Source organism: Marmota monax, unplaced genomic scaffold (genome assembly GCF_021218885.2).
Source record: "Marmota monax isolate L192 unplaced genomic scaffold, Marmota_monax_Labrador192_F-V1.1 WCK01_AAM20220418_F8-fsc00185, whole genome shotgun sequence".
Lineage (NCBI taxonomy): Eukaryota > Metazoa > Chordata > Mammalia > Rodentia > Sciuridae > Marmota > Marmota monax.
This window is the reverse complement of record NW_026693278.1, coordinates 944,008-970,597: the sequence shown is the minus strand read 5'-3', so window position 1 is coordinate 970,597 and position 26,590 is coordinate 944,008. Positions and strand designations below refer to the sequence as shown.

Below are 26,590 nucleotides of genomic sequence, written 5' to 3'. Positions count from 1 at the left end.
GCAAGTGCTCTACCACTGAGCCACAACCCAGCCCCGCTATTTATGTAATCTATAATACTAACATCTCTACCCTTTTCTAATTTCATCTCACGTACTATTCTCCCTCCAACCCCTCAGAGACCTTTCTCTAGTTGTTCTAACACTGGAGGCAGCCCTCTGTCTCAGACCTTTTGCAAAACCTCACACTTTGCTGGAGATGCTATTCTGCTAAATTATTCCTACTCCTTCATCTGATTTTTACTCAAATGCCATCTCAGTGAAGCCTTTCCTAACTACCCTATCTAAAATGATAATACAGTCATCCCTTCTTTTTTAGGCCTTGCTTACCCTGCTTGATCTGCAGCCTGTCAAGATTAATTGGAAAATTCCAGAAATAAACAATTTACATATATAAAAATTAACATTATATATAAAAACCAGGGATTGAACCCAGGGACTCTTTGCCATGAGCCACATACCTAACCCTTTTATTTTTAACTTTGGGACAGGGTCTCATCAAATTTCTTAGGGTTTGCTGGGGCTGGCCTTGAACTTGCCATCCTGTGGCCTCTGCCTCCGGAGCTGCTGCGATTACAAGCGTGCGCCACCGCGCCCGGCCATTTTACATATTGAATCTTAATGACGACCCTATAAAGAAAATACGCTTACTATTTTTATTTTACGAGAATGAAGAAATGGAGGTCACGGAAATTAACTTTCTTAAGGTTACGGCTACCAAGCGGCCCTGCGATGTGGGGAATAAAATGAATGAAACTCGATGTGGCAGTGGGCGCGGGATGGTCACTGACAGCGGGGGAGGGACGCGGCGGCAGGGTGCGCGGAGGGCTGAGGGAGGAGGCCGGGGAGCTCTGGGAGCTGCGTGGCGGCGGCTCGCAGAGCCTCAGAACTGGGAGCTCCGGCCGTCGCTGGGCCCGGGCGCTCGCGAACCAGGAAGTAGCGGCGGGCGTCGCGCGCGGTGACGTCACTCTGGAGCCGGCGGCGAGGGGCGGGGGCGGAGGAGGAGCCAGCCGGACTCGGGGGGCGGCTGCACAGTCTCTGGGATCCCCAGGCCTGGAGGGGGGTCTGCGCGCGGCCGGCTGGCTTTGCCTCCCGTCCGGTCCCGAGCGGGCCTCCCTCGGGCAGCCCGATGTGACCGGGCCCAGCGGAGCCTGAGCAAGGAGCGGGTCCGTCGCGGAGCCGGAGGGCGGGAGGAACATGACATCGCGGAGGTGAGAAGCCCGGAGGGGCCCGGTCGGGGCCTCAGCCCGGCCCCCACAGCCTCGGCGCAGCTCCGCCCGGGAGGGGGCGCCCCGCCGGGCGCGCTCTCGGGTCCCGGGTGCGGGGCGGGCTCCCTGTAGCCCGCTCGGCCGCCCGGGCCCGGGGCCCGGCCCGCCGCGCCCCCACCCCTCGGGTCCCCATTCATTTCCTGCCTCCCCGAGTTCCGGCTCCGCAGCCCCGGGGATGCCGGTCGGTCCCGGGCAGGTAGAGCCGCCCGGGGAACCGCGGACGCCAGTGGCCCGGCTCGGCGCCGCATTCCTGACCCATTGCCTCATGAGAATTGCCTCATGGTGATTCCGAAATAGCCCCGCTCGCTCGCAGAGGCTCCTTGGCCCGGGACGGGGGGGGGGCAGTTGCGTGGGGCTGGGCGCCGATATCCCAGCCGCTCTGGGGTCACTCGGCCGCCCGAGTGCACCTGGGGACTTCACTCGGGACCCCTGAGTCTTTTGTGTGCCCCTTTGCATCTCCTTCCCCTCACCCCTCACGTGCCAGAAATGGAAAAACTGACGGTGTCTGCAGTCACTAAAAGTATTTCCTTCCTCCGCGATCTTCGCTTTGGGAGGTGGGAGGGAAGGGAGCTTTATCTAATTATTTAATCCTTCAGTACAACCTTAAAAGTCAGGTAACTGTAGTGGTTCCCGTTTTCCGGGTGTGGAAACTGAGGCTCAGAAGTAACCTTCGAGTGAGTGACAGGATGCGAAACAGGGTCAGAAGGACGATTCGTGAGTTAATGAGGCCCCTTGAAAAGTCAAGGTAAAAATGGGACTCTTAACTAACATTTACTTAGCGCTCACTCGAAGGCAAACACGTTTAATCCTCAGGACCAATCCTCTGAGGCCCATACTATTATCCCGTTCTAAAGATGAGTAAACTGAGTTTCAAAAGTGAAGCAATTTACCGTGCCACTCAGCCAATAAGTGATGGAGTCAGAATCCCCAGTTGCTGTTGTTACTTTGTAATTATTTCTACTCATTTGTAAGCAGTAATTTTGTTGTTAAACACTAGTGTGACCTCTGGTTTTCGAATAATGATACTGCTACTTTGTATCACCACTCTTCACAGACGGCTCACACATAAGACGCATTGTCTAGTCTTTGCTACGATTCTCCAGTTAATGGCCTTTACCTTAGACATATGAAAAATGATTTCAAGCTGTTGGGGCTATTTGAATGAGGGACTTTTCAAAATGTTAGGAATGTCTCCTCAAAACGCACCTGTGTGTTATTCATTCATGGATCTGAAATAAAAAGGGAAGGGGGGAAAAAAAAAGCCTGAAAACTTAGGAAGTGAGTGACTTGGACAGGTCTCCTGGCAAGTGCTTGCAGAGCTGGGTAATATATAACTGCATTTCATCAGAGCCCTATATAGCCCCAAATGTTCTAATTCTTTAGGGAGCTTTTAAATAAAACAGTTGTCTGTTCTTTAATCTGTCAAATAGTCATTGAGCCTTTTGTTCCTTGTGTCTGCTCTTCCAGACAAGTAAGGATCTGCTGCTCTAGGAGACAAAAAGACTGGGGCTGGGGGTGGGGAAAGGGGCTGGGGAGTAATAGACCCTACATTGTCCAGCTTCTTAGTTTAGAAGCAGGGACGTGTGGGCATAGTCAAAGCAGCAAGTGGTCAAGATGACAGTTAGAAATGGAGTCATTCCTTCTCCCCTGCAGCCCTCCTATTTCGTACTCACCTATTATAGGAAGAACTGTGACCCACCTAAAAAATCAGGTTATGAGCATAGCATACATAATTGGTGATTGCTATTTTTGTTTATTTTTTCTTCTTCTTGGTGATTATTTTTTGACTATCTTTATTGAAATATAAATAACATGTAATCAATTGTATATATTCAAGCATATTATTTGATAAGTTTTGATATATGTGTACTTGGGAAACCATCACCTCAGTGAAGATAATGAACATATTCCTCACCCTCCTGACGTTTCCTCCTGCTGTTTATATTCCCTCCCTTGTTCTTAAGCAATTACTATTCTGCTGTTAGTGTATATTAGTTTGCATTTCCTAGAATTTTATATAGAGGGAATTAGTATATACTCATTGTGTCTTTTTTTTATGCTCAACATAAATTAGACTGAGATTCATAAACATTGTAGTATGTATCAGATTCATGCAGTATTCCACTGTACCATACAATCCTGCAGTGTGCTTAGCCACCCACCTGTTGGTGGATAATTGATGTTTCCAGAGTTTGACTGTCACAAGTAGTTGCTGCAAATGCTTGTGTAGAAGAGTTTGTGTGGGCACATAATATCATTTCTCATGCCTACAAGTGGAATGACTGGCTCATACAGAAGATGTATATTTGACTTTGTTGGAAATTGCTAATCTGTCACATGCTATAATGCCAGTGATGTGGGAGGCTGAGACAGGAGGATCCCAAGTTTGAGGTCAGCCTGGGCAATTTATTGAGACCCTGTCTCAAAATAAGTTAAAAGGGCTGGGTGTGGAGTTCAGTGGTAGAGCCCCCTGGGTTTACTCCAGTATCTCTCTCTCTCTCTCTCTCTTACACACACATACACACACACACCACACACACACATACACACACAAAAAAAAAAAAGAAAGAAAGAAAGAAAAAGAAAAAAAAGGGGTTGGGGATGTGGCTCAAGCGGTAGTGTGCTCGCCTGGCATGCATGGGGCCAAGGTTCGATCCTCAGCACCACATACAAACAAAGATGTTGTGTCCACTGAAAACTAAAGAATAAATTAAAAATTAAAAAAAAAAAAAGAAAAGAAAAAAAAAGAAAAGAAATTGCTAAATTGCTAATCTGTTTTTACTGGCCAGGTAGGAATGGTGGCACATGCATGTAATCCCAGAGGCTGAGGCAGAAGGATTGGGAGTTCAAAGCCAACCTCAGTAACGGCAAGGTGCTAAGCAACTGAGTGAGACCCTGTCTCTAAATAAAATACATAAAGGGGCTGGGGATGTGGCTCAGTGGTCAGGTACCCCTGAGTTTAATCACTGCTACCAAAACACACCCCCCCCACCCCCAAAGTGATTATACTGCTTTCAACCACCACTGCCACTCTTGCGCGCACACTGGGGATTGAACACAGGGGTGCTCTACCAGTAAACTACATCCCCAGCCACCCCCCCACCCCAAATATGTTTATTTATTTTAATATTTATTTTTTTAGTTGTAGTTGGACACAGTACCTTTATTTGATTTACTTATTTTTATGTGGTGTTGAGGATCGAACGCAGGGCCTCCACATGCTAGGCAAGCACTCTCCTGCTGAGCTACAATGCCAGCCCCTGTCCCCAGCCCCTTCAGACTGGCCTTGAACTCATGATCCTCCTGCCTCAGCCTCACTAGTAGTTGAGATTACAGGCCTGCGCCACCACACAAAGTTTATAGTTTATGCTCCTACCAGCAGGCTATGACAGTTGCATGTGACTCCTCTGCATCCCCCCCAACACTTAGTATGGTCAGTCTTTTTAATTTTAGTCATTATAATAGATGTGTCATTTCACTGTAGTTTTAGTTTGTTTTTCTCTAATGACTAATCATGTTGATTTTCTTTTCATGTGCTTATTTTCCATCTGTATATTTTCTTTGATGATGTGTCTGTTCAGTCTATTTTAGTTTGTATATGTGTGTGTGTGTGGTTCTGGGGACTGAACCCAGGGGCGCTCTACCACTGGGCCACGTCCCTGGCCTTTTTAAAGATTTTTTCTCTTGCAACAAAAAACAACAACAAAAAGCTTTATTTTTATAAAATAAAGTTGCTGAGACTGGCAACTCAAACTTGTGATCCTCTTGCCTCAGCCTGGACTAGCTGGGATTACAGGGGTGGGCCATTATCCTGGAATTATTTTTTTTCTTATTAGTGAGGTTTGAGAGTTCTTTTTGTAACTTGAGTACAAGCCCCTTATCAGAGTTGCAGATTTTTTTTCCTCCTAGTTTGTGACTTGTCTTCACTTTAAAAACAAAACAAAACAAAACAAAAAACACCCCCCCCCCAAAAAAAAACAAAAAACCCCAGTGTTTTGAAGAACAGAGGTTTTTAATTTTAATGAAGTCCTGTTTATCAATTTGTTTTTGTATGGATCATGCTTTTGGTATTATTTCTGAGAAATCCTAGCTTAACCCAAGGGTTTTTTTTTTTTTTTTTTTTGTCTTTTACAAGTTTAATAGTTTCAGGCTTATGATTCACTTTTTTAACCCCCGGTACAGAGACTTGAATGTAGGGCCTTCTGTATTCTACGCAGTATCCACCACTGAACTATATCACCAGCACTCTATATTTTATTTTGGTCAGTGTCTCACTGAGTTGCCAAGGCTGAAGGCTGGCCTCTAAGTGTTGCTTTTCCTGCCTCTGCCTCCTAAATTGCTGGGAATGCAGGAGTGCACCACCAGCCTAGCCCGACCTCTTTCTTGCATGTAGATATCATGTCTTTGCAGCACTATTTGTTGAAGAGACTATCTCCAATGAGTTTGTACCTTGGTTGGAAATCAGCTGTCCTGTTGTGCACAGTGGTGCACACCTATAATCCCAGTGACTAAGAGGCAGAGGCAGGAGCATTCCCAGTTTGAAGCCAGCCTGGGTAATTTAGTGAGACTATCTCAAAATAGAGTAAAAAGGACAGGAGATAGAACTTGGTGGTAAAACAAAACAAAACAAAAAGGAAGAAAGAAAAATCAGTTGTCCTTTTATGTGTGGGTCTGTTTTTGGAATCTATTCTGTTCCATTGACCTATTTGTCTATCCTTATGCCAGAACCACATGGTCTTGATGATTATTTAGCTTATTCATTTATTTATTATTTATGGGGGTTTAACCCAGGGGCACTCTACCACTGAGTTACAGCTCCTGCCCTTTACTTTTTTTCTTTTTTCTTTTTTTTTAATATTTTTAAAGGTGTGATGGACATTCATTCATTCATGTGTAGTGCTGAGAATTGAACCCAGTGCCTCACACATGTTCGGCAAATGCTCTACCACTGAGTCACAACTCCAGACCCCTTTTCTAATTTTTTTTTTATTTTGTGACAGGATCGCTGTCACTTTTTTGCTGAGGTTGGCCTCAGATTTGCAGTACTCCTGCCTCAGTCTCTAGAGTTGCTGGAACTACAGGCGTGCTTCATCATGTGTGGCCTTGTTGTAACTTTATAGTAAAGTTGAATTCAGATTCTGTTAGTTCTCCAACTTTGTTCTTTTTCAAATTATTTTAAATCTAATATTAATTCATTCAACTAGCAGTTATTGAGCCACTCAGGTTTAGCAGTAAGATAGGCAAAAATTTCCCTTTTCATGACTGAGAAAGGAGAAATAATCATGAATAAATACAGTAGTTTTAGGTAGTAATAAATGCCTGGGGTAGAGGAACCCACAGAAATGTGAGGAAATGCATTTAGGTTTTTTTTTTTTTTATGTTTTTTAGTTGTAGATGGACACAATAGCTTTATTTATTTATTTTTATGTGGTGCTGAGGATCTAAACCCAGTGCCTCACCTGTGCTAGGCCAGTGCTCTACCACTGAGCCACAACCCCAGCCCCTGCATTTAGTTTTGATGGGGAATTTAGGGCAGGTTTTTCTTGGGAGTTATCAAGTGAGCTGATACTTGAATGACAAACATTATATTTAATTTTATTTTTCTTAATTAGCAAAATATCTCCTTTTGATTAGTGTCAATAGGGTTTAGATTTTTGTATGCATTCAGTAATTAAAATACTTGTATATTCTGTTTACTGATGTCTTTTAACATCATAGGTAGGGAAACTTAACACATTGAGTAATTAAATAACTCCTAGGTAGTTTAGTAGTATTTTTATGAAATTTAGATTTGTGTGTGTGTGTGTGTGTGTGTGTGTGTATGGTGATGTATTAGGCAAGTTTTCTACCACTGAACTCACTCCAACCTCTGAATTTAGGATTTGAGATTGCTTACATGCCTCACTCTGCACTTGTTCAGCTGCCAAAACTACCTGTAGTTTGAATCTCCCCTTAGCATGTGTTGCATCATTTACATTTGCTTTTGTTGCTCTGCAAGATATGTACTTGAGCTTGAACTGAGAGGGGCAGAAAATTGAGCTTGTTCTCAGACTGCAGGCTTTTCGTTTATCTACTGCAGGTCAAGTACATTTTGTCCCAGGCTCTCCCTGGTGGCCATGTTTGTTTATCTCCTGTGGGAGTAAATAAACTTGCCTTGCTGGAAAATAAAAGTTATGTGCCTTTCCAGTTGCAACTGGGTTGTCTTTATTAATGTCATGTCCTGATATGAGACCAGGGTTTTGGCCAGAGTTGCTCAAGTGCCAAGGCTGCTTCTAGGATGACTTGCCCTTCTTGTGTGCGGTCAATGTGGAGACTGTTAGGAGTCGCACATGACCCTGGGAAGCTCAGCCAAATCATGTTTGTAACTGTTGCTAGCAGGCCTTGATGTACTTTGTTAGGCAGCTACAGAACAATAGGGACACAGCTTATTCCTCTTTCCTTTGGGAAACACAGGCAGGACTTGCCATCTAATGTTGATATTTTTAAGGAAAAGAAAGGCAAATCCTGGTGTTGGGTAGGTTCTGTGGGAGTTACGGATTGCACCAGGGTTCAAAATCCCTGAAATGCATTCAGATTCCCTAATATGCAGCCCAGTTCATTACTAAGGCTTTGGAGGTTGTGTGCATTTAGCAGACATGTATGTGCTCCGGTCTTTAGCAATACTGATATATGACAGAGATTATCCATGTTTGCAAGGAGCATTGAATTTAGAGAGGAGACAGATTTTTATGCCAGCATTAAATAAGTTTAATAAAGTTATTGTCAAATGGTATAAAAATATATCAGTATATAATATACTGTGTTGAATGTATTTATATATTTGTATACTGATAACACATACACACACTGTGTATGATTACATATACATAAATATTTATGTGCCTATAAATGCCTACTTAACAAACATATGCACATATATACAAAGTCTGTTTTCTTTTCTTTTCTTTTTTTTTTTTTTTTTGGTACCTCTGATTGAACCCAGGGGCTTTGAACTTGTGATCATCCTGTTTCAGCCTCCCTCCTGAGCTACTGAGAGAAGCCTAAGGTTCTTTTCTTTTTTTGTGGTCCTGGGGATAGAACCCAGGGCCTTATATGTGCTACTGAACTACATCCTGAGCCCTATGAAGTCTATTTTTTGTTGTTGTTATTGTTTTTGGTGGTGCTGGGGATTGGACCCGGGGCCTTGTGCATGCTCGACAAGCACTGTACCAACTGAGCTATATCCTCAGCCCATGAAATCTATTTTAATGATAGTGGAATATAGATGATACAGATGTAAGTCTTTATCATCCCATTGACCACAGTAATGAAACATCTATCCATTCATTGGAGAAGTCTTTGTGGTGGGGTTACTACATGCCAAGCCCTGTACAAGGTGTTGGGTGTTCCAGGTTTTAGGAACAGCACATGTGAATGTGCTGGGTGGGAGGTTCTTGGGGTTTTGAAGAGCAGGAGGTAGCAAATGCAGGAGCTGTGAGATTGGGAGGGAGTCAGGGAGGGGACTAGATCATGCAGGGATTCTTATTTATTGATTTATTTTGGATGGAACCCAGGGCCTTGTGCATGCCAAGCACATGCTCTACCACTAAGCTACCCCCCAGCCCTGTGCAAGGATTCTTAAGGTCTTCAGTGTTGTGTGCACCATGGACTGGAGTTCGGATTGTATTTTAAGAGCAGTACAAAGCCATAGAAGGATGTGATCAAGGGAGCAGCATGCACTGATCTATTTAAAAATATCCTTCTGACTACTGGGAAGACAAGGTTATAGAAGGCTTTGAAGTAGGTAGAAGCAATTTGTGGAAAGACATTTTCAGAGGCAGTTTTGTTTTATTGCCTTGTCATCAGAGCATAGATGGTGACCAGTGAGCCTGCCTGAGAAGACAGTGATCTGCACAGGCACATCTGTCTGCTACCCTGGAAAGCTGCCTTTATAGCATTTTTGTAGCTTCTTACTTAAAATGCATGCCTCTATTGACTGCTTCTCTTCGTGATTTATCCTTTTCCTATAGAATTTAAAATTTTTTTGTTTTTTAATTTTTTTCTTTTCCTATAGAACATTAAAAAATTAACTAGGAAAGATGTGTTCTTTCATTTATATATGTGTGTGTATATATATGTGTGGGTGTGTGTGGTATATTTATATGCACACACACATATATGTGTATATTCTTTCTCATATACATAGAATATATTCATATATAAGAATGTATATGGCTGGGGCTGGGGCTCAGTGGTAGAGTGCTTGCTTAGCATGTGTGAGGCAATGAGTTCGATCCTCATAGCCACATATAAAGAAAACAAAGGTAATGTGTCCATTTAGAACTAAAAAAGAAATCTTAAAAAAAAGAATATATATGTGTGCACGTGCATACACACACACACACACACACATCCCACATATAGTTTGTGTATGTGTGTGTGTGAGAAAGAGAGATTGGGGATTGAACCCAGGGCCTTGAGCATGCTAGACAAGCACTCTACCACTAAGCTACATGCTCAGCCTGAAGAATATTCTTGCAATCTGTAAAGTACCAAAATAGAATGCTCTCCTCAAGAACAAAGATAATAATTTTTCCAGAGCAAGAGGTAATAAAGATATACCCCAAGCTGGGGCTGTAGCTCAGTGGTAGAGCACTTGCCTAGCATGTGTAAGGCACTGGGTTCAATCCAAAGCACCACATAAAAATAAATAAATGAAATGAAGTGTCCATTTACATCTAAAAATATTAAAAAAAAGATATATACCCAGGATCACTTTCTATATAGGCAAGAAACAGGTATTAGACTTTGGACTCCTAGCTTTTTGTTGTTTGTTGGTTTTTGGTGCTAGGGACTGAACCCAGGGGAGATTTCCTTCGAAGCTATCTCCAGCCCTTCTAATTTTTTTATTTTCAGCAGCTTCTTAGTATAGTAGCTTTAAGTTCCTGAAATTATTGGCCTGCTTGACGGTTTCCCCACATCACTGGGGGAGGGATATGCATAGATAAAACAAAATATTCAGCATCATTGGATTTTCCTTTTGTTTCATCAGCATTTAAAAAATCTCACTCAGGCTGGGGTTACAGCTCAGTGGTAGAGCACTTGTGTAGCATGCATGAGGCACTGGGTTCGATCCTCAGCACTACATTAAAAAAAATAAGATAGAGGTATTGTGTCAACCTCCAACTAAAAATAAATGTTAAAAAACAAAACAAAACAAAAACCTCACATAAGTTCTTAGCCTCAAAAAACAAAGCCTTTGCAGAATCTATGTTGTCTAATCAGGGATTTATGCATTTTTATTTATTTTATTGCTATTTTGCAGGGCCTTGGGCATCTAGGCAGATGTTCTACCACTGATTTATTTCCCCCACTCTCACCCAGGGACTTAGGTTTTTGGTGTGACTTCCTTATAGGTAGTTTGGATTTGTAAACCTTTTTTTTTTTTTTTGGTACTGGGGATTGAATCTAGAGGTACTTCACCACTGAGCTACATCCCCAGAACTATTTCTTTTTCTTTTTTCTTTTTTTTCTTTCTTTTTTCCCCCCCAGGGCTGAGGCCCAAACTCAGGCCCTTGCACGTGCTAGGCAAGTGCTCTTCCACTCAGCTAAATCCCCAACCCCTTTAGTTTTCATTTTGCTAAGTTGATGAGGCTAGCCTCAAGCATGTGCTCTTCCTGCCTCAGCCTCCTGAGTTGCTGGGATTACAGGTGTGTGCCACCACACCAGCTGCAACTCATGCTTTCACTTCGTCAAACCTACTTAGCACAGAGGTTGTGTGTAGTAGGTCCTGAATGAAGCCCACTTTAGACCTGACCTGAGGCTCTTCTTCACAAGTCTTAATTTTTTGGTAACAGTGAGAAATGAACCTAAGGCCTCACACATGCCAAGCACATGCTCTACCACTGAGCTACACCCACTGCATGCCTCTGTGTCCTCAAGTTGATTCAGTCAACAGCCATTTGTTAAGTACCCACCGTGTATGTGGTGAGGACTGGAATTTGTATCTTTTCAACCTGTCTGGGCCCATTGTATTAATGGTCTTGTTGATAAATGGAGTCATTCTGATTTGTCTTTCCCCCTCCCTGCAGGTAATACAGATAAGATGTATTACAAAATGTCACAAAACATGACAGTTTTTGCTCATTTGTTTGATTTTTAATCTAATCCTTATTGTATCAAATTTATTTATTTATTTTTATTTATTTATTTATTTTAGTTTTCGGTGGACACAACATTTTTATTTTATTTTTATGTGGTGCTGAGGATCGAACCTAGCGCCCCGCGCATGCCAGGCGAGCGCGTCACCGCTTGAGCCACATCCCCAGCCCTTATATCAAATTTCTGCTAGGTGGGAGACAGAGGTGGGGAGTTTTTTTTTTTTTTTTTTTCCTTTGTAGCTAATATCCTAAGTGTTCATAATCCTAGAGGCCAGCCCTATAGATGCAGATTTCCAATAACTCCATGTTCTTCTTTACTTTCCCTAACTAAAATTTCAGGGTTTGAATTAATTCTGACTACTCTTTGTAGTGATGAGCCTGCTGCCAATTGCAAAATTGTCAGTGGTTGAACACAAATATTAGACATTTAGTTGGGAAGAAGATTTTGGTAATTTCAAATGCCTTTTGGAAAAATAGCTGAGAAAGGAGAGTTTAAAATATATTCATGCTCATGGAGAGGGGTTATGGCATGGAAACTCCAATTTCTAATTATATGTCCTTTGACATAATGGAGAGAGAGAGAGCCCCAGAGCCATGAGGAAGTTAACTGTGAACAGGCAGTGTAACTTAAATGACACATACATTAAGATGGCCTGTGTGAAACCAACATAATTAGGCATGGGAACTATCCACCCCGCACAACATGCACCAGCAACGATAACCATAACAACTGTGAAACTAATGCTTATTAAGCCCTCGCTGTGTCCAGCCTGTGTGCTAAATGCTAGTTACTCTCTCCCTTGAAGATATCATTCTCATCTGTTTTGCTCTTAATAACAGGATTGGTGTAATTATAAGCTGTAAATGAAATAATGCTGTTCCTTTAATAAACGGGTAAGGAGACGACCACCCCTTATCTCCCGCTGCTGATCCTGCTGATGGGTGAGGTGGCGCCTGCCTGGCCTCACCTACAGCCCTGCAAGTTGCCTTTCAGCAGCTTCTACATTCTCGGCATCATCAGGTTACTCTAGGAGTGTTATTCTATCAAATATGCCTGAGTGAGAACCGGCTGAATTTCAAGTCCCACTTCAAAAACAAATAGCAGAATTTCATGGTTAAAAGTTTGATTTCTTTATTTGATCATTATATTTTTTCCTTAGTGTTGGGACTGAACCCAGGGCCTTGTGCACTCCCTAGCAAGAGCTTCAGCACTTATTACCATCACTCTCCAGGCAAGTTCACCCTGCCTGCTGGCACCAGGCAAAACATTAATTAGATGTAGATGTGATTTTAACCAGGCATCATGTGTAATTTTTTCTTATTATCCTAGCCAGTTAATAATCACTGAAAAAAGAGTTTGGAGTAATATAAGGATAGAGAAATCTTATTTTTTATAATTATAAGGCTTTAAAATTTTATAATTTGTTATGTAATTTACAAGGTTTTAAAAAAATTTTATTTATTTTTGGTAGTATTAGGTATTGAACCCAGGGGTACTCTACCACTGACCTACAACCCCAACCCTTTTTTATTTTTTGAGACAGGGTCTCACTAAGTTGCGTAAGGTCTTGCTAAAATTCAAGGCAGGCCTTGAATTTTCCATCCTTCTGCCTCAGCCTTCTGAGCTGCTGAGATTATATGTCTGTGCCACTGCAGCAGGCCCAGCTCTTTTTAATTTTTATTTCGAGATAGGGTCTTGCAAAATTGTTCAGCCTGTCCTGAAACGTGCACTCCTCCTGCTTTAGCCTCCCAAGTAGGTGGGATTATGGCAACATACCTGGCTTATTTGGAATTAATTCCAAACCTAGACAAAAGATACAAGAATAAGGACAGTATATGGAGCTAGGTGTGGTGGCACAGATTTGTAATTCCAGTGACTCAGGAAACTAAGGCGGGAGATCGCAAGTTGGAGGCCAGCTTTAGCAACTTAGTGAGACCCTGTCTCAAAATAAAAAATAAAAAGGGCTGGCGATGTGGCTCAGTGCTAAAGTACTCCTAGGTTCAATCCCCAGTATTTAAAAAAAGAAAAAAAAAAAAGAGTAGTTTTATATTTATTTATTTATTTTTTAGTTTTCGGTGGACACAACATCTTTATTTTTATGTGGTGCTGAGGATCAAACCCAGCGCCCCCGCGCATGCCAGGCGAGTGTGCTACCTCTTGAGCCACATCCCCAGGCCAGTTATTTTGTATTTAGAGACAGAGTCTTGCTAAGTTGCTTAATACCTCGCTAAGTTGATGAGACTGGCCTTGAACTTAAAATCCTGTTGCCTCAGCCTTCCAAGTCACTATGATTACAGGAGTGTGCCACCATGCCAAGCCTCACCAGTGTTAAAATCTTATCCCATTTGTTTTGATCATTTTTTCTTTCTTTCTTACTCTATATGTGTATACAGATATAGAATATTTTTTCTGAACATATGAACATTTTCTGAACCCTTTACCCCCTAAATACTTTAGTGTGTATTTTCTAATAATATAGTTATTCTCTTTATTTTTTTGACTTCAGTAAACTTATTAATGATAACAATAGTTTCGTCTAATCTTGAGTATTCTGTGTCAATGGACCCAAAAATATCCTTCATACATTTCCCCTTCTTCAATACTAGATCCAGTTATATTTAGTTGTTGGTTTCTTTAATCTAGAACATTTCTGCTGTCTTTTATGGCAGTGATTTTAAAAATATAACATAAACTCTTCACTCTTAAAATATAAAAGATCTCCCTTTTTCCTCCTGGGGTGGATCTTACTATGTTGTTCAGGTTGGCCTCAAACTTCTGCACCCACGTGATCCTCCTACCATGGCCTCCTTGCCCAGTATCTGGGACTATAAGTGTGTGCACCAGGCCCTGCTTGAGCTCTCGTTTTGGGTTTGTCTGATGTTTCATCATTGTTAGATTCAGCATTCTCAACCAGAGTACTGTGTAGGTGATGTGTCCTTCTCCGAGTATCAGGTCCTGATGTATATGAAGTCTGTTGATAATTTTAATTTTAATCATGTGCTTAAGAGTTTATCCATTTTTTTCCATTATAGAAGTACAATGTATAATAATATTCCTTGCAGTGTTTTCCCAATGAATAATTGCATTATATAATTTTGTCTATTTTCTCCCTTGCAAGCAATGGATAGGGAGATAGTTTAAGACTGTATAAAATACTCCGGTCCTTCAGTTTTTCTTTCTCCTTCAGTTCAGCTTCTATTGATGATTTTTGCCTCATCTAATCTTTATTATGTTTGCTAATTGCATATTGGAACTTCTATAGTTTTTAAGGCTATAGCAGTAGCTATTTGTTTAATTTTTATAATACTGGGGATTAAACCCAGGGGTGCTCTATCACATCCCCAGGACCCTCCCTCTTTTCCTTTTTTGTACCAGGAATTAAACCCAGGGGCGTTTAACTACTGAACCACATCCCCAGCTTATATATATGACTGTGTGTGTATATGAGTATACACACACACACACACACACATATATATATATATATATATGTATATGTGTATATATATATATATATATATATATATATATTCTACATACCATGGAGTCACAAAGGGCAGGAGCAGCTTCAGAGCTGCTTTTCTACACACCACACAGTGACTCAGGTTTGGAAAGCATGAGAACTGCTGTCCTAATACCCTAATACCCTGGAGTCACTCAGTGCAGGCATAGCCTGACAACTGCTGTGTGTATACCATGGAGTCACTCAGGACAGGACAGCCTGAGAACTGCTGTCCTTCACATCATAGAGTCCCTCATGTCAGGCACCACTTGGAATTTGCTGTTGTGTATACCATGATGTCACGAGTGTAGGCACAGCCTGAGGACTGCTGTTCTACACATCATGGACTCACTGAAGGCACGCAGAGCCTGAGAGCTGTTGTTCTACACACCATAGAGTCACTCAGGTCAGGAGCAGCCTGAGGACAGTTGTTTTACACACTCTGGAGTCATACACACACATACACACACACATACACACACACATATATTTAGTTGTTGATGGACCTTTATTTTAGTCATTTATTTATATGCAGTGCTGAGAATCAAACCCAGTGCCTCACACATGCTAGGCAGACAAGTGCTCTACCACTGAGCCACAACCTCAGCCCATTCCACCCTTTAAAATTTTTATTTTGAGACAGATTCTCACAAAGTCTGGCCTGGACCCTGCCTCAGCCTTCCAAGTAGCTGGGATTACAGACATGTGTCATTGAGCCTGGCTGGTAGTAGGTTTTTAAAAACAGATATTGGGGAGCAGTGTGTGTGTGGGGAGGATACTAAAGCCAGGCACATGCTTGTAATCCCAGCTACTCGGGAGGTTGAGGCAGGGTGGCAAGTTTGAGGCCAGCCTCAGCAACTGAGTGAGACCCTGTTTAAAAATAAAACAAAAAGACATAGCTGGACTTACTCAGTGTTTATAAAAATGCAACTCATGTTATTAAATAAAAATGCATATATTTCTTTAAAATGTGTATGCTTATTGACTTTATTGAATTGAACAACATTCAGAATGTATGTGTGATTTTTTTTGTTGTTGTTGCTGTAAAGGCACTTAATAGAAACATTTTTTTTTCTTTGTATAAATTAAAGTTTACAACCAAACGGTTTATATCCTGCCTGTAGTCACCTGGTAGAATGGTTGCTGACCTATGTAGAGGTGTTTATGACTTTGGTTCTTTTCCTCTACCATTCAGCATGATAGAACTTTCCAGTTACTTCAGAATAAATATAAAATTCCATTGCTTTAAGCGGGATCTGCTTAATGGGCTATACTGTGTCATCTACCTCAGCCATTTGTCCTGTGAAAGAACCTCAGCCCTTGTTATTTGGTGCCTACATTGGTGACTGTGCTTGCCAACATGCACCTTTACAGCAAGGGGCCCGGGACGAAGCTAGATCAAGTGCAGCCAGGGCACCAGCCTGGTTTTGGAGGTGAAGAGAAATGGCCAAAGAGTTCTTTTCCCCACTTGTGTTAATTTAGTTAAAATTTGATGTTCCCAAATGCATGGGGAGATTTGGGGCAAGCCTTTGCCTCATGCACAGGGGCCCAAGATCTTTACTTGCCAAATTCTTATAGTTCCCGCAGTGGTGTACAGATGGGGAAACAATTCCTCCTTAGCACCATAAATCCAGTAAGAAGTGTCTGGGTAACAGTAACCATTTTATTTTGTCAAAGAACTGCTGGGGGCCTAGCTGAGGAGAGCCTTTGCCTGGGGTGTCGGCAGCTGGCTGCCTCTTCCTGAGCGGGTGCCTCTATGGGAGGAGGAGGCATCTTTGACAGCCCTGTTGACGCCACGGGTTGGAGATGTGAAACTGTGTGGACGTGGGAGAGCAGTGACAGCGTGCCCGCAGGCTGCTCTTCCTTCCCTTCTAGTGACAGATAATTATTAAGGAACTTACACTGTAGCTAGGGGGTTGGGGTACACTGAGGAGAAGAACTAGGTGTGTCCTCTGTCCTCATGGAACTGCCAGTCCAGCCTTTAACCTGGCACTTGTAGGAATCGATCACACACGGTGCTGTGGGAGCAGGGGTTCACTGAGAAGGTGGGGTAGGGAATTGAATGTGGGGCCCCCAGAGGGAAAAGCACAAGCAAAGGCCACATGTGGCATGTTTGAGGAAATCAGAGAGGTCATCAGAGCGTGAGACTCAGTAGGGACCGCGTGTTGGAAGGCCCAGCTACAACCTGTGACTTTAAATATTTTCTCATGCCTGAAAACAAACTTCTTAGTTCCAAAGGTGAAATTGAAGATTTGGTTCATGCTAAGCATTTTACATATATTATTGTATTTCCCTTGCGCAACAATGCAGTGAGCTAAGTTAGTTTCTAATCATGGCAGGAAACCCAGAAGCCATCATGGAAAACTCTGATAATTTAACGATGCCAGATGAACTACTGTCGGGGAAAAAAATAGCCCGGACAGTAAGAAGGGGAAAAAGCTAAGACAAGTAACTTGCCACACTTATAATAAAGGGGAATTTTCTGATTCTGTCAAGAGTTCCTACAAGTCAACAAGGAAAATATTAATAGGAAATGAGCAGTGATAAACTGACAAGTCAGAAAAGGAAAAATAAGTGGTCTGAAAACATGAAAAAGAGTTCATTCTTAAAAAGAAATATGCAGTGAAGGCTGGGCTGTAGCTCCGTGGTAGAGCACTTGCCTAGCAGGCGCGAGGCCTTGAGTTCCGTTATCAGCACTGCCAAAACCAAAAGAAATAAATAAAGAAGCTAAATTTAAAAAAATAATAAAATGGTATCATTTTTTCATTAATTGACACAGATAAAAATGTTTGATAATAAATAGCACTGGCAAAAGTGAGAGAAAAGGTGGTTTAACATGAAAATTATTTCTTTCAAGGGCAATTTGGCATTATTTGTCAAAATGGAAAATTATGCATCTAAGTAAAGCATTTCTAACACAGTAACGTATGGGGATTGGGGTGTAACTTGTGATAGAGCGCTTGCCTGGCACATGTGAGGCACTGGGTCTGGTACATTAAAATAAATAATTAAAATAAAGGCATTGTGTCCATCTACAACTAAAATTTAATGTATGTAAATGTGTGTAAAGATGATTGTACAGGATATGTTCTGCACATGTACTGCATATTTGTACTAACAATCATCTGGGACTCACAAGCGCTCTCTAATAGGGATGATTATGGATGGTACATTTGTACAATGGAAGGTTGTGTAGCCATTACAAAGCAGGTACTGATACAGAAAGACTGCTGGGGGCCATAGAAGAGCTGGGTGTGAACTGAGCGATGTTCCAGCCATCAGGCAGGGAAATCACTGTTTTGGGAACTCTCAGGTTGTACCCACTGGTTTGAGAATGCCCCGACTCACATTGGCACCCTGACAGAGCTCACAGGTCAAGTTCAAACACAGCCCCAGAGATGAGGGTAACTCACCAAGAACCAAACTCCAGATAACCTGTTTACTGCAAGACCCCTGCCATACCGAGAAGCAAGCACAGAAACAAGACTCCTGTCACACTGAAACCTTATACCTGCTGATCCCCTTTGATTTGTACAATTATAAATGAAGAAAGCAAGTGGCAGGCTTCTTCTTTGTTATAGCCAGATCCTTCTAGTCTGCCTATGCTTTAAAAATATTCTTGCCTTTTGTCTATATTTCTTCTTCGTCTTTAAGTTTCTGATACGTTACTTTCACAGCTTTATTTCACAGCCACCCATCCCTCTGACAGGCCCATTCCCTTACCCATGCCAGACGTGAGTGAAAGAAAGACCTTCAAAGCTTTGCAAGTGAAGAAACTAGGGTGGGCATCGGGAGAATCCCATTTGTGTGCATTTATGTGTGTGGTTGTGTTTCACTCAGGTGGGTGTGGAGGGAGTAGTGTATATTCACACATGCACATATACATAGACATATGTTTACATGACTTTTTTTTTTTGGTAGTGGGGATTGAATCAGGGGCGCTCTACCACTGAGCTGCACCCCCAGCCCTTTTTATTTTTTATTTTGAGACAGTGTCTTGCTAAGTTGCCCAGGCTGGCCTTGAACTTGTGATTCTCCTGGCTGAGCCACCTGAGTTGCTGTGATCATAGGGGTGCCCCACTGTACCTGACAGCATAGGACATTTCTTAAAGATTAAGAGACTGCTGTGGTTGGGTGAGGTGGTACCTACCTGTAATCCAGTGGCTCAGGAGGGCTGAGGCAGGAGGACTGAGAGTTCAAAGCCAGCCTCAGCAATGGCAAGATGCTAAGCAACTCCACGAGACCCTGTCTCTAAATAAAACACAAAATAAGCAGGGCTGGGGTGGTGGCTCAGTGGTAGAGCGCTCGCCTAGTACATGTCAAACCCTGGATTGGATCCTCAGCACCACATATATATAAACAAAATAAATGCATTGTGTCCACCTACAATTAAAAAAAAAAAAAAGATTACTGTATGTAGTTATTTCTGACAAGTGCAACTGAATATCGGAAAGGAAGCTTGTTTTTTTCTTGACTTTCTTACCTTTCTGAACCATTATAATAAATGAATCAAAATGATTTTAGAAAGGGCTAAATAAGATAAAAAGGGCTTTAAAAGGAGGGGGCTATTTGAGAAATGAATAAATAAATAGGTTAGTGAGGCTGAGGGCATAGCTCCATGGTAGAGCATCCCTGGGTTCAGTCCCCAGTACTAGGTGGGGAGACAGCAGTAGCTGGGCTTATAGTATTTCATTTGATGAAGGCTAATAATGAGGTGGGCTGGTGAGAGAGAGAGCAGCAGTAGGGATTTCACTTTCCCTAGAGAGGAGGAAACATTTTATCTCCTTCATTAATGGGGTAGTTATAAGCTTACTTTAGGATATGTTTGAAGTGCTACAAAATATCCATCTTTATAATTTAAAAAAGAATTAAAATCATGTTAGAATTAGAAACTGGGTTTCTGCTGCAAGTCAATGAAGTAGCAAAATAGCAAAAGGCAGAAAGTTGAAAGTTGAAAACAATTGGCAGCTATGAGACCAACCTAAGCTGTCACTTGATCTCTGATTAAGTCCCCCAATTAATGGCTGAGTCAGATGGAATTAAAAAGAAAAATCCAATTGTGTTCTGCTCAGAAAAGACAAGCAGACCCAGAAATAATGACAAAGAATAAATCAAACATAGGCAAAGGAGGATTTTGGGGTGGTACCAATAATATCAGGCTAAGGAAAGATTCAAGATAAAGAGTATTACATAATCATTTAATAGAGTCATTTCATATTGATGAAAGTTTATTTTTGACAGGGTGTAGTATGGTGGCACAGGCTGATCTTGAACTTGGTGAACATTGTGTCTTAGCCTTTTGAGTAGCTGAGATTTATAGGTGTGCTCATATCTGCTTTTAAAATGTGTTCTTTGGAAGCATTTTCCTGATGTTTCTCTCTGAAACATCAGGGTTTTTATCTTGCAGATTGAAAAATATGAGTAAGGGCTGGGGTTGTAGTTCAGTGATAGAACATGTGCTGAGTATGCTTGAGGCTCTGGGTTCAAACTCCAGAACAAAACAAAACACAGAAACTCCGAGTAAATGCTGGAAAAGTGAAATACTGCATCCAGATTTAATGATATGGCTGTTTTTCTGAGTCTTGGAATGTCATTATTTTTATAGATGAAGGATTTTTAGGCCGAGATGAGAACTGAACTCTGGGAGGGACAGTGGGCTGTAAATTGTCTACCTTAGAATGAAGTTGGATCTGTTTCTTGGTTCCCAGAGAATGAACACTTTTGAAAGACCCTCAAATTGGAGGTTAGAACTGACTTCAGTCCTTGAGATTTTACCATTCAGTGACTTTTTCTTCAATTGAGTTGAAGGCAATGTTAAAATTGGCATCCTAGATTTATCAATTTTTTTTTATTGCCCTTAAATTTTGAGTTGTAGAAAGCCTTTTCTTGCTCCAAGGTTAAGTAGCAATTCACCCCCCTCCCCCTTTTTTTTTGTACTAGGTATTGAACCCAGGGATACCTAGCCACAGAGCCACATCCCCAACCCTTTTAAATATATAAGTTATAGGGAGACACAATATATTTTATTTTCATGTGGTGCCGAGGATTGAACTCGGTACCTCAAACATATTAGGCAAGCAGCAAGTGCTCTACCTCTGAGCCACAACCCCAGCCCCCTCCCCAACCCTTTTTATTTTTTCTCTTGAGACAGGGTCTCACTGAGTTGCTTAGGGCCTCACTAAATTGCTGAGACTGACTCTGAATTTGTAATTCTCCTGCCTCAGCCACTCGAGCTGCTGGGATACAGGCGTGCACCACCACTCCCAGCCTGTGGGATAATTTTAAAATTATTTTTCTGTAGAAATTGTTCTAAGTTTTTTCTCTCTAAATGAGGTCCATTTTGGTAATCCACATTTACCTAGAAAAATTACTCATTTCTTCTTGGCTTTGTAATTTATTTGTAGAGCTTTTTATTCTTTCCCCCTAAAATTGTGCCCCTTCCCTAGAAACAGGGCTCTGAGCTACTAGAAGCTTTTTCAGTATTCTCACCCTTTGGGTGGATTTTGTCCTGCTGGAGGAAATTTTGGAGCAATTTTAGGCCTCATATGAGCTCCCCGTTCTCTCCTGGGCAGTTTTTCTCAGAATGTCCTTGCTTGGTGCCAAGGATTGCAGAGGGAAGATGAAACATCTCTCACTGAGATTTGAGGTATTTTTTTATACTTTGGGATATTTTGGAAATTTGGGCATTCTCTGCATACTACTTCTGGTGCTGTATTTTTAGCCCAGGGTCACTCTACCATTGCGTTATATCCCTAACCCCAGGCACCCCCCCCCCTTTTTTTTTTTTTGTACCAGGAGTGCTTAACTACTGAGCCACATACCCAGCCCTTTTTTATTTTTTGTATTTTGAGGCAGGGCCTTGTTAAGTTGCTTAAGTCCTGGCTAAATTGCTGGGGCTGACTTTGAACTTTTGATTCTCCTGCCTCAGCCTCCCAAACTGCTGGGATTACAGGCATGCACAACTGTACCTGTCCAGCCTTTTAAAAAATGTTTATTTTGAGAGAGTCTTGCTATGTTGCCCAGGCTGGCCTCAAACTTGTGATCCTCCTATTTCAGTCTCTGAAGTCACTGGAATTACAGTCCTGTGGCCCTGCACCAAGCTAGGGCCTGGTTTTTGTGTAGTTTTATTTTTAAATTTGGGTTCTAGGGATTGAACCAGGGCTTCCCTCGTGCTAATCATGTGCTCTACCACTGCTCCCCACCCCCCACCACCCTGTGTTGTTTTTGAAGGTTATGTGGGGAGAGGGAAACTTAGGCAGTTACCATTGTCCTGTGCACTGTTCCAGTCCTTATTGCACTATAACGTATAATACACACACACACACACAATTAATTACACGCAGTACTAACTCATTTTTCTCTTTTGGTAAAATGATATAGGTACTTTTATGGTCCCTATTCTGTAGATGACTTAGTAGAGAGCTTAAATAACTAGCCTGGGGTCACACATCTGGGATTTGAACTGAAATAGCCTGGGACCAGAGTTGTGTTCCCCTTCACCCAGTGAAGGGTTGTCTTTTTATTTATTTATTTATTTTTAAAGTCAAACTCTGTTTTCTGAAAGAGCTGGTCCTCAAACTTAGATTATACCAATATTATTTTTTCCATTTTTTTTTCTCCGAGTAGAAGGCATATATGCCACTCAACTTCAGACTGTCACACGAGGTTAAATGGATGTTTTGAAGACAAAAGGGAAAGAGATTTGACATTTTAATTGGTTCATGTGGGTAGACTAATTAGCTTATGTGGGTAGCGTGGAGTTCCATTATACTTTTGGAAAAATTGTAAATACCTGGAGGCCCTCGGTTGCCACTTTTTATTCCCTGGAGCTGTGAGGACATTAGCAGGGACAGCAGATGAAGAAGCCAGGGCAGGACTGGCTGAGGTGGCCACAACTTGTGCTGCATGCACAAGACCTGGGGGCTGGATTAAGAGCTGTCAGATAGATTGAGGTCACGGCTTCCCTGTGGGAAATCTGTCTGGATCTTCTGACTAGCTCTCACGGGTTGTACAAGGCAAACTAATATTTTATTCTTTTGACTTGAGCCTTGCGATTTTTCTTAAAGACAATCAGTTCATCAGAATGATGTTTGAAAACCTCCCAAAGCACTAATAAGATGCCACAGGAAAAGTGAAAAATAAATTTTAGTTAATATAAACTTCACGGATGTCAAAATCAGACTGAGTGTGGATTCCTGCATTTTCTGATGACTTGTTGTCCGAACAGCCTTGTATTTATTATGATGCACATTAACAGTGCCCAACACTTTCTGCTTATTGTGTCCTAAACTCCTGGAGGGCTCTGGGCAGCACGTATTTCACACATACAGGGCCTGACATTGGGCTTTCCAGATCTCCCCGCATGGCACCTTCCACCTTGTAGTTGCCTGACCCCAAGCCTAGGAGTTCTTTGTGCCCCTGTGTTTCTTTTTCCATCCGTGTATGAAATCTGTCACCAGTCCTGTGGGTGGGGGTGGCGCGGTCCCATGTGCGCTCCTTCCCCCCTGCTATGCTGCTCCTGGTCCTTAGCATGTGTGCCTTCCGCCTGGATCACCATGGATGGTGGCTTTTCCACTGCTGGGTGTGTTTCTCTCCTTGCTCTCACACAGGAACCTGAAGGGTCATTTAAAAGTGAAGTCAGATCCTGGTGCTGCTCCGCCTTAGACCCTGTAGTTCTTTTCCATTTCACAAAAAATAAAGGCTAGGTTTTGGCAGTGCCCTCTCAGGCCTTTTGTAGCCTCCCTGCTTCTCCTGTCCCTGCGCTTGTCTGCCTTGCTCCAGTGTTACTGCTTCCTGCTTGAGTGGTCAGGCCTGGTCTGCCCGTGCCCTGCCTGTGCCCTTGTCTTGCTTCCCCCTCTGCCTGGGTGGTCCTCTCCTAGTGTCTGCAGGAGCTGCCACTCCTTCCACATCTCTGATATGGTGTTGCCTTCCGGGGTGGAGTGCCTGCTAGCCTGTGGGAGGCCCCCAGTGCTGGAGAAAGCTGCTGCCTTACCATCCAGGACCCCTAGCCACCTGCCTAAGGAGCTTCCACTTCCTCTCCCCGCTTCAGTCCCCTCACCTGGTCTCATTCCTGTTTAGAGCATCATCTGACATTTCATCTGCTTACCTTAATTTTCTCTTTCCTCCCATTATAAAGAAAGCTCCCTGAGGGCAGAGACTTTGCTAACTGGGTGTCCTCAGTGCCTAGATGCCCCGTAGTTGTTCTGTGTTTGTTTCGGAAATAAATTTAGTAGGCCCTTCTCTTCTATTATCTCAAATAATTCTTAGATTCCATGAGTATAATTTACATACCATACAGTTCACCCATTTAAAGTTTAATCAGTGGTTTTTAATATATCCACATATTGATCACCACAATTTGAGAACATTTTTTAATTTCATGAAGAAACCTCCAATCCCTTAGCCATTACCCCTCTCATCCTCTCTCGTCCCTCAGCCCTAAGCAGGCATTGTCCTACTTCTGTCTCTGTGGCTTTGCCTATTTGGATATTTCATATCAGTGGATTTATACAATGTGTGTCCTCTTGTGTCTGCCTTCTTTCACTTGACATGTTTTCAAGGTTCATCCAGATTATAACATTTATCAGTATTTCATTCCTTTTTATGACTGAGTAATAGTCCACTGTATGAATTTTTCTTATATAGCAGTGTAAACATGCTTTTTTTTTTTTCCCCCATTGTGTTGGGGAATTGCATCCAGGACCTCACACATGCTAGGCATGTGCCCTATCACTGGGGTATATCATATGCCCTGGATTCTTAGCTCACTCTTTTTTGGAGTGTGTGTACTGGGCATTGAACCCAGGGGCATGTTACCACTGAGCCACATCCCCAGACCTTTTTTTTTTTTTTTTTCAGAGACATGGTCTCACTAAGTTGCTGAGGCTGGCCTTGAACTTGAGTTTCTCCTGCCTCAGCTGTGATGATAGGCGTGTGTCAGTATGCCTCAGCTCTCAGCTTACTCTTTTTTTTTTTAATATTATATATTTTTTAGATGTTGGTGGATTTTTGTTTTATTCATTTATTTATATATGGTGCTGAAAATTGAACCCAGTGCCTTGCACATGCTAGGCAAATGCTCTACTGCTGAGCTACAACCCCAGCCTTCTGCTTCCTCTTAAAAAAAAACTGTCATTTTATAGAGGAGAAACGTGAGGTAGAAAGAGCTAAAGAACTTGCCCAGGTCATGGGGTTAGTAAGCGTGGAGCTTTGGTGTGTTTCTAGGGAGTCCCCATGGCTCTCCGCGTCCTCCCTGCAGGATGTGGGACACCTCTTCCCGCTCGCACCCTCTCCTCCACTGTCGGGAAGCACTCTAATTGGGCCAGTGTTTGTTGAGAGTCTCTTGAAAGTCCATTTGCTTGTCAGTGCTGGGACTCTACATTTAATATTGACTTAGGTTCCTGGGAGTATTGAGAAGCATTGAATTAGCCTGGAAAGATTTAGAATAATTTGACATTAGAAATTACTCTCTTACTCCAATTCTTGGTGACTTTTGAAATCTTTGAAGGAATCTTGCTGCAAATGCCACCCAGGATAGATGTGTGTTTTTAAAAACATTGTATTTGAAGTAATTTCAAAGCTACACAAAAGATGCAGAGAATTCTGTTTATTTCTCACCCAGATACACCAGTCGCCAATGCAGCATGTTGCCAAGTCTCCCACTTTCTACATACTTATATATATATGTACTATGTATATAATTTTTTTTTCCCTGAACCATTTGAGATAAGTTGCAGACATGATCTTTCATTGCCCAAATGCTTCAGTGTGTATTTCCTAAAAACTAGGATACTTGGTCGCATAATCACAGTACATCATCAGAATTGTCATTAGAATAGTCCTGCCATCAAATCCTTAGACCCCTTTTAGACTGTTCCAGTAATGTCCTGTATCACAAAAGACAAAACGAACATATTCTTCTTCCCTTTTACCCCTTTCTTTCTGATACATGTTATTGTCTAGGATCATGCCCTGCGTTACATTTGGTATCTTGTTACTGACTTTTAATCTGGATGCTTTTCCCCCGTCAATCCCAGGCATTCATGGTTATGACATTTGTGAAGAGTCCACACTAATAGTTTGTAGACTCACCTATTTGGAATTTGCCTGGTGTTCCTCATCATTAGATTCAAGTAGTATAGTTCTGGCAGGAATATCACAGAGACAACACTTGTATTCTCATTGTATTGTATCAGGAGACATAATGTCATTTTATTTATTTATTTTTTTTGAGTTGTGCATTTTCTTTTTTTTTTCCTTATTTTATTTTATTTTTTTTATTGGTTGTTCAAAACATTACAAAACTCTTGACATATCATATTTCATACATTAGATTCAAGTGGGTTATGAACTCCCATTTTTACCCCAAATACAGATTGCAGAATCACATCGGTTACACATCCACATTTTTACATAATGCCATATTAGTAACTGTTGTATTCTACTACCTTTCCTATCCTCTACTATCCCCCCTCCATAATGTCATTTTAATCTATAACTTTTGCTAATTCTTTAAGATAAATATCTGCGAAATTTTTCCACTGCATTTTTTTTTTTTTTCTGATAGGGATTGAACCCAGGGGTGCTTTACCACTGAGTCATATCCCCAGCCCTTTTTATTTTTATTTTGAGTCAGAGTCTCACTAAATTGCTTAGGCTTTGCTAAGCCTGGCCTCAAACTTGG

At 41.9% G+C, this 26,590-nt stretch overlaps 1 protein-coding gene across 2 annotated transcripts in view; it reads left to right on the top strand.

The window, feature by feature from the left end:
- Positions 1-996: 996 nt before the first annotated feature.
- Ptpn11 (protein tyrosine phosphatase non-receptor type 11) overlaps positions 997-26,590 on the top strand; it is an 86,817-nt gene continuing 61,223 nt past the window's right edge. For both annotated transcript variants that reach the window (XM_046456446.1, XM_058583158.1), the window contains exon 1: positions 997-1,208. In XM_046456446.1, the coding sequence (XP_046312402.1) occupies positions 1,195-1,208 (14 nt within the window). In that variant the 5' untranslated portion in view covers positions 997-1,194. The remainder of the gene's footprint in view (positions 1,209-26,590) is intronic.